The 12,419-nt window shown below is 49.6% G+C and overlaps 1 protein-coding gene across 4 annotated transcripts in view; it reads left to right on the forward strand.

Moving 5' to 3' along the window:
- CCM2 (CCM2 scaffold protein) overlaps positions 1-9,635 on the forward strand; it is an 81,133-nt gene extending 71,498 nt beyond the window's left edge. For all 4 annotated transcript variants that reach the window (XM_074985246.1, XM_074985247.1, XM_074985248.1 and 1 more), the window contains one exon: positions 1,030-9,635. In XM_074985246.1, the coding sequence (XP_074841347.1) occupies positions 1,030-1,310 (281 nt within the window). In that variant the 3' untranslated portion in view covers positions 1,311-9,635. The remainder of the gene's footprint in view (positions 1-1,029) is intronic.
- Positions 9,636-12,419: the final 2,784 nt, after the last annotated feature.

Consider the following 12,419-nt stretch of genomic DNA (forward strand, 5'->3'; position numbering starts at 1 on the left):
CCTCGCTCTTGTCTGTCAACCCCCAGGAATATTCCCCTCCTCCCTCCACTCCCTCCCTGTTTCTTGCATTTGTTTGTTGTCGGGTTTCAGACTCAGATTGGGGCGACACCTTCCAATTTAAACAGTAAAAAGGGTTGTGCTGGTCAGATATCAGAGCTGCTCCCTCCTGTACGGGACACCCCAAATCCTGCTCATCCGGCTGGGTGAGACAGTTAATAGTTGCGTGGGGGCGAAGGTGAAGAGTAACTGGAGATGGAGCATCTCTCTCAGAACCCGCAGGAGCTGGCAGCCCTGAAAGGGGAGTCTTCCCCTGCAGGCAGTGCCTGGGAGAATGAAGAGTGTGAGCTTGAGAAGACGTTGTCATGGGTACAGAGTAGTTGCTCTTGACCTTTTTTTAAGCTCATTTTTACTCTACACTCCAGGTCCTTTGCTTCTGAGGCACTCGTGGTGCCTTAGTAACACGAGCTAAGTGTTGCCAGGTACTTGTGATCAGTGTTTCCTGTAAGCTGAGCGCTCCAGTAGCTGGCCAGGAGAGATTTTGGTGCTTCCCAGCTGATTAGCAGAGCATCCACTGCCGGCAGCGTGTTTCTACCAGTGGTGTATGTTCACATGTGCCTTTGTGCGCGGAAAATGTGTTCTGCCCAGGGATGGAAAAAATGAATGGAATTAAAGTCTAACGTAAGGAAGCACCCCCATTTCACAGATGGTGGAAAGTGGTAGCACAGAAGGTAAAGTGCCACCATCACACGCACAGTCACTGGCGGTTTGGATAAGTCACGTTTTAGTTTAAAAACAAAACCCTCAGCTGTTCAAGCCTCAGGTACTGGGGGAAGAGGAGGGAATGCCATGAGACTGAATAAGTTCGGTTGCTGCATTTTGGCTTTCTTGGTGTCCTATAACCACATCTCGAAACCTTTACCTGAGCAAAGATCTCACTGGAAAGAATGTCATGAATATTTTCTTGATCAGGGTAATGTCCTAAATGTATTGCATGACTAATTTTTTCTCCTGGTTTGTTTTCTGGGGAAGGCCTTAGACCGTTCATTCCCGAAAAGGACAGCCAACACTTTGAGAACTTCCTAGAAACCATTGGGGTGAAGGATGGCCGGGGGATTATCACAGACAGTTTCGGGAGGTACAGACGAACTCTGAGCACTACCTCCAATTCTACAACCAATGGGAATGGAGCTGCGGGGAGCTCGGATGACCAGTCTGCCCCTTCGGAGGGAGACGAGTGGGACCGAATGATCTCTGATATAAGCAACGACATCGAAGCTCTTGGATGCAGCATGGACCATGATTCATCATGAGACACAGCAGGGGTGGGAGGATGAGAAGATAGCTCCTCTCTCAAAGGAGCTTTGTTGTTCTCTCTCCCCCCCTCCCCCCCGTAGCGATTGCAGCAACCTGTGCAGCTGTCTTCCTGACCTTCCAGTCCGAAAGCAGCTCTAGGGATGAACCAGGATGTGATTAGTTTTTCCCTCCACCAGTGAATCCACTGGCCTCAGCACCTGGTTTGTGAAGGAGGCTCGTGTCCTCCGACTGTGAAGGCAGGTGTGTCTTGGCGCAGGTGAGCATGCTGTGAAAGAGGAACCCGGGTGGGGTGATGGAACCAGAGTCCCTTCTTCCAACTTCGTGGAACTCTTTGGACGTCCGTGTTCTCTGCTGTCGGAGTGAGGCGAGCAAGCCAGGGCAGGAAACTCGCATTGCGCAGTGACTGCTCACTGGGACCCTCTGGTGGGGTTACAGTTTTGCACATGATATTCCTATTGTAACTCAGACTTTTTTTAAAGAAAAATGAAGTTTACCACAATGTGAATAATTTAAACCTATAGTTGGTGTTGTCGGAACATTTCTAATCCAAACCTGAAGGCTGACTGTTGTGACACTGACATGATTGTGTTGTAGCGAAGGCCAGCGTGGGCTGTTCTTCGCAGGTCACGGAGGGAACGCTGCAGATACGACTTGCAGGCTGTACCCTTGCAGGAGGGGAGCTGGTTGTCATGGGTAACTTTTGCCTTTTGTCGCTGTCGTTCAAAGTCTGCCCATAGCACAGTGCGGGGCGTGAGCGACGGTGCGTTAGTGCTGTCCTTGGGGCCAGTCTAGGTCTCGGACCAACCCTGCCATTCGGTATGGCTGGCAGTCTTAGCTCAGGAAAAGCCTAGGACCTGAGAGGAATATGAGATGGAACCACGTTATTACCTCTAGCAAAGTTATTGCTTGGGCTAGCGTGCATCTGTATTGCATGTGTGTGCCTGGTGTGAGCTCCTGTTGTGCTCTTTGTGCTGCCGGGCCTGGGGCTGCAGGGATTCATGTTTCCAGTGCTGCTAGCCCCTCAGCCTTCACAAGCACAGCCGTTCACTCTATCGCGACAAGTTCCCTGCTGCTTCCCGGAGGGTGCCATGGTACAGATATACCTCCCCAATGCCCCATAGCCTCTGACCCCACAAGGTGCTTGGGCAGTTGGGCACCTCCTGCTGGACTGACGTCTGTAGGGAATTCAGGGCTCAGAGCATCGAGCAGGGTCAATGCCAAAAGCTGGCAATGTATTCCGGACAGGAAGTGATGGTAAACTGGTTCCGTCACTTAATAGCTCCCCTTTACGGCTCTACTAAATAGGAGAGTGTGAGGCAGGCTGAGTTTAACACAAGTACCTGTTTGCTTGGGGAGTGGATTTTGATCATCCTTGAAGGGTGAGATGATAACACGTTCAACTGATAAGTAAACTTTCTATGAAATTAGCAGTGAGATGGATGTATAATGTACAAGATGTATATATTATACAGGTAATTATGCACTTAGTTTTTGTATTTGTATTCCATGGCATAATATCTATATTGGTCACTATATCTGCTCTTCAAAGAAACATATTGGTTGATACTTCAGCCCTTGCAGTAGCAAAACCCTATTTCTTAATGGGCATCAGTGTTCTTTTTCCTTCTCTTTTGATATAATTGAAAGTAAATTAAAACCACCTATTGGTGGCTGGGCATGTTTGTCATAAATACAAAGGCAGCAAGCGATAGACAGCTAGCATTCTCTTCCCCTGTGCCTTCCACAAGATCTAGCCAGCATCTATTTTTCTTTGTCCAGTACAGGACCCTGTAGCACAGTTACAAGCTGACTTGGCTAAGGGATCTCTTTCCCTTTTCTTTCAAAACATCACTTAATTTCATCTGGTTGCAGTGGGCAGGTGACGTTATCTGCAGTGCTGTAGGCCTGAAACTCAACTGGAATTCTTAGTATTTTCAGTAGCATCCATTGCTGGATATAAAGAATGCCCATAGATGGTGGTTCCTTGTTGTTCTGATATAATATTCCGGTCAGGCCTTTTCTTTCAGTGTTGGCAAAATGATAAGACCTTAGGATGATTTAAAAACCAAACTCTGTAGAACCAAAAACCCACCGGAAAAACAATCTGGTTAGTATTGAAATTTTGAACCATCTGTATCTTTTCTGAACTAGAAATGGTACCATCCAGTGAAACCAAACTTGCACGACTGATAGGGACTCAGTAAAGAAAACAGTGACTGACTGGAGGAGATGCTTTTGATGAGGACAAAAATGTGCTGAGGGAGTTGAAGGGTGCTTTGGGGTGGTCTCTGAAGACAGGAAGCAGCTCAGGAATGGGATCTTTAAGGATTCTTTGCATACCTGGGCTTTTTTTAAGAAAACCCTCAGCATAAACCATGACTTCATGAGTGAGAGTTTCCCCAGTGTCATGCTTCACCGTGGAGAGAGACCAAAAGAAACCCCTCTGGTGCCTGACTGCTTTCTGCACGGGTGATAAACCTGCACAGCTCTCCCTGGAAAACACCTTGGGCTCTAAAGGTTCCTGGCCCTACAAACTAGGTGGAAGCTTCCTGTCAGCTTGTCCATCCAATGCCGCTTTGCTCCCTAGCACGTTTTGATGCCGTTTGCCTAGCCCAGTTTTCAGTGATATTAGTTATTTTTCCATCGCTCCTGAGACGACTATTCTTGCCGTGAAAGAGTTCGCTGTCCCTGCTTCCCCCGTTTGTATCCGGTTACCTTTAAAAGATGCCTCCTCCTTGCTGTCCTGCCTCTCCATTGCCCCAACAATTACCGCACCCACCTTCCTCCAGCCCTGTTCATCTCACCGAGTTACTCCTCTTTTTCCTCCATAATCGCTCCAGTGCTGTCCTTCAGTTTCTCTGTTCTTCTCCCTGTTCTGTTGTGTGTGTTTGACCATGTTTCTTGCTGTGCAGTGTCCACAACAGAATGGAGGCAAGTGTCAGAGGGGCAGATGCGTTAGTCTGTATCTGCAAAAACACCGAGAAGTCTGGGGGCATCTTTGTAGACTAACACATTTATTGGAGCATAAGCTTTCGTGGGCAAAGACCAGTTCATACACACATCTTACGATGCAGGTCTTTGCCCACAAAAGCTTATGCTCCAAAAAGTCTGTCCGTCTCTAAGGTGCCCCAGGACTTCTCTTTGTTCGTGGAGAACTGAATGTGCTCTCTTGCCTGCAGCCTTACCTCAGGGCCACTGGGATCTTTCCAGGCAGGGAAATAGTGCACCTAGCCTGTCTCTTGCCTCCATATGACACTGCAAGTTGCTGTCCCCTAGCAGCCCTGCGTCTCTTGGCATTGCTGCTTTCTAAGGGCTCCCATCCTGGCATGCTTCTGTAGCAGGGATTCACGTTCCCTGCAGGCTTACTTTGCATTTGAGCAGGTTCAGTCATCTGTCTCCCGCAAACACTCCACAAAGCTTACGCTGCAATTAGATGTCATGAGTTCCCCGTGCTGGTACTTGGTTCATGGGCCTCTGGCGGTGGGACTGTTTAATTGCAGCACAGATACTCAGCTCGGGAGGGGTTTGTCCGCACAGCAAAGTTATTTTGAAAATAGCATCCACACCATGCAAGCGCTACTTTGAAAACCAGGTTCCTTCTTTTGAAATGGGTCATCCTCATTGTATGAGGACAAGTGCTTATTTCCAAAGAGGGGCTAGGTAGACATGGAATAGGATCTATTTTGACCGAAGCCGCTGTGCGTCTAATGGCTGTTTCGAATAGGCTCTGTTGTGTGTAGACGCTGTATTTCGAACTAGCTGAGCAGTGTTTCACAGCGCATTTTGTGTGTGGCTGCACTGTTTTGGAATACGCTGTTCTGGAATACGTTATTCCGGAATAACGTTGCTGTGTAGACATAGCTGAAGAGTCCCAGAGCTCCCCATGTTACAGGGTCCTGGAGTCCAGGCTCCAGCCCAAGCCCAGGTGTCTACACTGCAATTCATCAGCCCTGCAGCCTGGGTCAGCTTATGAGGGCCAGCTGTGAGCTTCAATGGCCTTGCAAACAGCTGCTGTTCAAATGGGATGCACTCTGCCAGAGGACGTGGACCAGGAAGCATCCTGCTGCTCCGTAAGCAGGCTGGCTTCTGCTGCCCTCGCAATACGCTACAGGACGGGTGCTTTGCCACCCTCTGCCCTTCAGGGGAAGGGCTGAGCTCCTCTGGGGCAGGTTTGTATTGCTGGGGTGCCTGTACACAGCAGCCATGTTATTCTTGTCTGACCCATTGTTTATATACAGACCGATGGCTGCAATCTTGCTTACGGCAGCTTCCGCTCTAGCAAATGACCAGGGCAGCGCTCTTCATCTCAAACCCCGGTACTCCTTGCCTTACATCCATCCTCTGAGCTGTCGGCACGCAGCTGTGCACGCCTACGCCCAGGAGAGCTGCAAACAGCTGGTCGAGTAGCACCAGGCAGTGTTCCCAGTCCTTTTTTATGCTAGAAGGAACACGGTGAGTGTTTGTTTGTTTGTTCCCCGGCCCTTCATCCTTTACAATTGTTTCTCTGAGAGAGAAATGAACAGCAAATTGCAATTTCCAACTGATGAGTCTAAGGATGGAGGTCCAAGTTCTCACTCTTCGTAATTTTTGGGAAGCTGCTGATGCCAAGAGTGCATTCACCATCTAGACTGCTCAGACTGGTTGTAACCTTGAGCTTGTGTACAGGGAAGAAGTGAGGTTCTGCTTGTGTTCGCTTACATAATATTCAGTCTAAAAAGCTCCTGCCAATGCCGCCTCAGCTTTGTCTTCTGTCCATTTCCAGGGCTGCTTTTAACAATTGAGGCCAAGTAGAAGCCATCAGTGATTTACCATAGGTTAGTTTTCTGCCCGGCAGAGAGACATTTTTGTCTCTAGAAGCCCTGACGGGGACGTGATAGTGATCTGTGCAGGAAACTCTTACGGTTGCCATCCACTTCAAAGAGCCCGAGTAACAAACCCAGGAGCCTGAAGTTTAAGTGAACATGCTCTGTAGGTAGATGCGTTCTCAGAAACACTGGGCACCAAAGTTTCCCACTGACCGCCACAGGTGTGGCCAAGGGCACGAACACTCTTGAAAACCATGCTACATCCTCAAGAGTCCAACTCAAACTACTTTTTGGGAAGGCTGAAAATCTTCAGACTGGTACTGCCCTAAGAGGGGATTTGATGTGAGATCTTGCTGCAAAGATACTCTTCCTCTGCAGCTAGTAAACTAGTCAGAGGATGGTTCCTGCAGTGAGATCACTCTGGCACACTAAGCCTGCAGCATGGCATTTTGTGCCTGGATGGTGCAGTGTAGCATGAGCATGTGGGATCATCCACAGGTCATGATGCAACAGCTGTGTGTGTTGAGGGGCAGTTAGGACAAACGGTTAAGTGGTGTCTTAAAAATTAAAGGTGAGGCAGGTGAATGGAAAGTTGAGGCTGCTGTGCCCTGTTAAATGGGTTCTCGGACACCTGACAAGTTCCACAGCATGCTCCAGAACACCCCCAAAAGTGTCTCTTGCTGGGCACAGCCCAGGTCCTGGTGTTGGGTTTTCCAATCCGTTCAATAGGGAAAACATTTTTCCTGGGCTAAACTTGTCCCCTGGGTAACGTTATTGCCTTCAGCAGAGCTACCCCATACGAGGGGATTCCCCTCGTATTCGGTACTAGGTTCTGACATTTGCGCGTTCTATCCGGATGTGAGGCTTTTACATTGTAAGCTAAGAGGACTATTGAGAAGCGTGTATGCTGTGTCCCAGGCCCGAGAGGTGTACCTCAGGTTTCCTCTTAGGCTGCGTAACTCAGTCCTGATTCGCTTTGCTTTCAGTAACCCATTATTCATCCATTAATAGCCAATACTTAACATAAAGAAATAGCCCCTGGGCTCTGTTACTCAATCACCATTGTCATCTGGCTTTTTCTCATCCGTAAACTGCTAGTAGCTTCTCCGGCCTTCCAGATTGAGCTTCACCCCCATTCATGCTGGGCTTCGCTCTCTACTGACTCCCTCTATGGTCTGTCTCCCCTCTTGCCAACTCCCTTTCCTTGGAGCCTGGCTCAGACCATGGGCCTCTCTGCTCTTGAGGCAAATACCAGCTCTCTTCCTGTCAGGAGCGCCCAGTCGTCTTCCTTCCCCCTGCGACTTGGACAGTGTTCTTGGGGCTGTCAACTCCCAGCCCCTTTTCAGGGCCTGTTCCCAGAAAGGCCTAGCCCACCTCCTTTGTGTTCCTCCAGGCTGCATCAGCTGCAGGGCTTCTCTGGAGACAGCATCTCCCCTCCCTGGGTCACTTCCTGTTCCAGTAGTCTCCTCCGCACACAGCTGTTCCTTTTCTAATTGGCTAAAGGGCTGCCACCTGAAGCTCTCAGGTATCCCCCTGCAGCGTTGTCAGGGGGCCAGTTAGGCCCTGATCCTTCCTGAAGAACCCCAGACAAGCTTCTCAGGATGACCTCTCGAGATCCCTTCCAGTTCTAGGGTTCTGTGATTCTTTGTGACACTGAGAGGTGGAGAGACAGTTCTGCTCTGTGCCTCGCAGGTTCTCCTGCATCAATGTGCTCGTGCTGCCAACATCTTCTGACTAGACAGGGCATCCTCCGGGCATTGTCAATGCTGGTCCTTGATCTAGAGAGAGCAGAGTACCTGGAGGAAGCTCACCTGTGGCGCAGATGGAGTTATGTGGTATTAAATTCTTCCCCAGTGTATCTATAATACCACCTGAGTTCCCACAGAAGGTCCCCTGTGAGTGATTCAGTTGTCTTCTGCTGCCTTTGCAAAAGACGTGGTATCCGTTTCTTCACTTGCTGCCCCAGGCCAGCGAAGCTGATGGACGCCGTGGCTCTGGCATGGCCAGGGATGGGAGAGGGGGTAGCCTTGCACCACCGACTGGCTTCCTGACAAGGCTTTCTGTGACATGGGGTCTTAGGAGTTGCACATAAACCCAGACATACATGCTCTTCTTCACTTCTGGGCAAAGCGAGTGTGACGAACCCCCGGGAGGGAGCAGTGGGGAGCCTGTTTGCCTGAGCTGTGTGACTGAATGGAATTCTCCATTAATTAGCCAGACATACATTTGCTTTAGTTCAACACCATGTGAGGTTGTAAGCCAGGATTTCCCAGCACTCAGCCACTCAGCGGTTGGCAACTTAATGGGAGAACCTCCAGGCCTGCTGATGCCAAAGAAGTGTTAATTAGGGTGACTGGGCGGGGGGGGGGATGCATCTTCTGAAAGAGTTCTTCAGTTGATCAGACAACTTTGTTTCCCCCGTTTGTCAAGTAACTAGCTGTCAGGCCTGAACTTAACAGCAGCCCATATGTAAAGCCACCCAAGTTCTGTGCAGCCCAAGTGTCTGAGGAGCTCGACTGGGCAAAAAAACCATTCATATCCTTACAACCTTACGTGCCATAAGGCTGGAGGTTGGAATTCAACGTTGCCATGTAATGGGTTTCTTTTCAGTTAACAAACTCACCTTTTTGCCTTTCTTCTGGTTAAATTATTGCTATTGCTGTCGGCTCTCTGACCCCATCTTTCCTCTGCCATGAGGGAGCGAGGCGTTTTAGCTGAGAAGCTACATGTTGTGTTTGAGAGCGCTGCTGTTAAAGGGAACGTGGTTGATCCCACTCAAGGGATAGGCATGGGACAGTGGTGTGGGAAACCTGTGCCAACCACATGCTTTTAACCTTTCCCTTGGCTGCAGGCCTCTCGTAGATGCCTGTTAAATATTCCTGCAGGGTTTGTGCATTGGAGTCCAGATTTTGTTCAACAGCACAAAACAGCGGTACTATGCGAAGTCCCTCAGTTCTCCTGAAAACAGGGGCTGTTGAGAGTGTTTATCCAGAACCTTTATGTAGTTTGAGTTCATAGTGCCTTTTTCTATATCCACTGTTTGGAAAGAAATGAAGTTTAACAGTCACTGAAGATTTGTGAAATAAAAGCCTATTTTTGAAACCGTTGTATCATGAAATCTATAAAAGAAATATCAACTGCAGTATTTTTTTATACTTTGTTCAGGGGGAGACATGACTTTAATTCTAGCATTAACTGTCGCTTTCCATTCAGCTGGTGCGTGAGCTTCGTCCCAGATGGGGCCAGAGTGATTGTAAGCGCATCAGACCCTTGGTCGATCAGGAAAAGACATGTCTCTTTCCTTTTTCAATACAAGGTTTTGGTTGGTCTAGAAAGCCAAGCTACCAAAGATCTGGTTGAGTTTAGGAAATCTGAAATGGGGAGTTTGCATGTTTTGAACTGTTTAAGTTGTGATGAGTTTTGCCTTGGTTTCATCCAACATCATTTTTATGCTGTTTTTTTTTTGTATGTATGCTTTATGTATGGAGTATTTGTTACAGGAAAATATAATTCTGCACCTGATGCTTTCTTTACTCTGGTCTGTCATGCAGTGTGCACTGTTCTGATTGAATTCCTTGTTCATGCTGGACAATGGTATATCCGGGGAAAATTCTTGTTTGGCTTCCTGGGTTTAGAATAATTGTCCAACTTCAGCCCTAACAGTCACAGAACTGGGCTGATTGACAGCTCATAAAAAACTGCTAGAAAGTGTCCGATGGACTTTAGCTGGCTTTGCGAAAGGACCCAAGAGACCGAGCTCTTTTTGCCTCAGTGGCTGCAGAAGACGAGTGTGAAAGAGCGATCCTGGCGTGAGAAGAACAGTGTGCTGTTACTAATCCATTCCCCCATCTAAAAGGGCTGCACCGATCTCCTTGTGCTCTAAAAAATACCACCACATGTAGAGCTGGTGACCTGGTTGCAGCTCTAGCACCTGCCTTTTCAATAATGTCATAGAAAAGAACCTCCTATAGAATGGAGCTAACAAATAAAGATTTCCAGGTGCTGCCTCAACGGTTCCTCCCAGGCAGCCTGCCCTGCCTTGCGTGTTCCAGAAAAGTCAGCGAGCCTGGCCCCAGCCTCCCACTTCGCCAGGCACCTCTGCTGCTTTCTGAGAGGCTGAAACCCTTGGATCATGGAAGTCTGAGAGAGAAGCTTGAGTCCATACACTCAGTCTCAGGCTAGTTCCCTAATGCTTGGTCTGACCTTAACTCAAGCCATGGAGCTTTTCCTGCTGTCAGTAGTAGCCTTTCACAGGCTTGGAGGTGTGCTGTTGTAGTTTTGTAAAATATCGGGGTAGCCGAGTTCGTCTGTATCTTCACAACAACAGGATGTCTTGTGGCACCTTATAGACTAACAGCTATTTTGGAGCATAAGCTTTTGTGGGCAAAGACCCGCTTTGGAGGAAGAGGTAGGTCTTTGCCCACGAAAGCTTATGCTCCAGAATAGCTGTTAGTCTATAAGATGCCCCAGGACGACTTGTTTTCTAAAATAATCGGCCTAAGTGTTTTCATTCCTGTGTACCCTGGTCTGTGTGGTTTCTCCGCCAATGAAAACAATCTCCTCAGTCTTTTTATGTCGACCTTTCAGTCCTCTGAGCCTTGCCGATTCTGTTGTGTCCAGCTGGTCGTAATCTTTCGGCATGTAGGGTCCAGAGCTGGCATGGCCTGGGGCTGCTGTAGAACAAGGGAGAGAGAAGAGGGACGAGTATCTGTCCGCTCTGTGCCATGCTGGTTTTACCTCCACTCCACGCTGGAATTTAAAAATGGCTCCACCCCGAGCCAACCTAATGTGCTGCTACCTGCAGCTGCCTCTTGCTCTGCCCCAGGGCAATGGCTTCCCTGATCTGTCCCCAGAGAACTGCCCAGACCTGCTCTACAGCTGTGGATGCAGACAGCTGTGCCTGTTTTGCAGAAGCAGATACCAATGCGTATCTTACTCCATGGGGAAGTGCGTAACATGGGCTGATTATTTCCCCCCGCGCTACTAAATTGCGTTTCTTCCTAGGAGGGGTTTTATTTTATGTCCCCTGCGAGGGCCTGATGAGCTTGTCCTCGCTATTCTCAGCATCTCGGCTTGGCGTAGTCTGACCCTGAAGTTCAGCAGGCTCCTGTGTTCCTCCTGTAAATCGGTAATGCAGATCTAAAAGAAGGGTCCCATCACCCCACTGTGGCACCCAGCCCAGCGTGTCCCCTCGCTCGAATTCTGTGCACCCCAGCCTCGTGGCTCCATTATCCACCCCATGGGGCCCTCTGTTTGCCCTCCAGCTGTTCAGTGAACTGTGGCCTGGTGAAGAGAGCAATGGACTGAGAAACCTGCATTCAGTTCCTAGCCCTGCTGCTGTGTGGCCTGGAGCAAGTCTCACATCTCTGCCCTGTGCCTCCTGTGAAAGGCAGGTAATGGGGCCTCTGCCATGGGGGACAGTGCTCTGAGCTAGGGCTGCTGAGTAGCCCTCTGCCTCTCCAAAGTACATACTGAACTCCCCAGAGACAGATCAGAAGCCCAGCACCAGGCCGCTGAGTCCCAGCCCCTCCTGGCCTTCTGCGATGGAAACTTCATGCGTTTAGGCTGGGTTTATCTCAGCAGCCTGGAGGCTTGTCAGCCCTGTAATCCAAGGGCCACACACAAGGTGCTTATCTCGGAGCCATCTGGCCTTTCTCTGACCTCTTCCTGCCCTTGGAAAGCCCCACAGGCCACTGACTTGCTTAGCTCAGCCAGGTAATAGCCTTGATTGACCATCATCCCAGCAGCTGCTGCTGCCTTGCCTGCGAGGTTTATATAAGGCCCTGAGTCGGGGCAGGAGGCTTTCAGCGGCTGTATTGTTCCCTCTTCAGCTTGAGCCATCCTCTCGGTGGGGGAAGGTGTGTGTGGATATTACAGGCTCGTGACTCCACCCTGTCTCCTTCCGGCAGGCGCAGAGAAGAGGTTTGCTTTGGCCAGGGGTCATTTCTTAACCTCTGAGCCGCCTTGTGCAGGTCTGAGGGCCTGGTGTAACAGGGCCTGGGAAGTGTACAGAGCTGAGCCAGTGGGGAGTCTCTGCACACTGCTTCTAGTGCTGGCTTGGCTGCTCGGTTCAAGACCAGTGTCAATGGTCAACGACCCCTGTGCCTTGCTCCCCATGCACATGGCTGAATCCTGCTGCATGTTCCTCCGGGCTGGGACCCTCTTCTCAGCCTTGCTGCAGCGAGTCCCTGCTCCAGGAGTCATGTACGCTCCAATGGCTAAGTTCTGCTTTAGCCAGCCTGAGCGGCACTGACACTGAGGTGCAAGGAAGGTGAGTGGGTGCCTGTGGTCAGGAAGGGC

This window comes from Carettochelys insculpta, chromosome 2, assembly GCF_033958435.1.
Source record: "Carettochelys insculpta isolate YL-2023 chromosome 2, ASM3395843v1, whole genome shotgun sequence".
NCBI classification, from domain to species: domain Eukaryota; kingdom Metazoa; phylum Chordata; order Testudines; family Carettochelyidae; genus Carettochelys; species Carettochelys insculpta.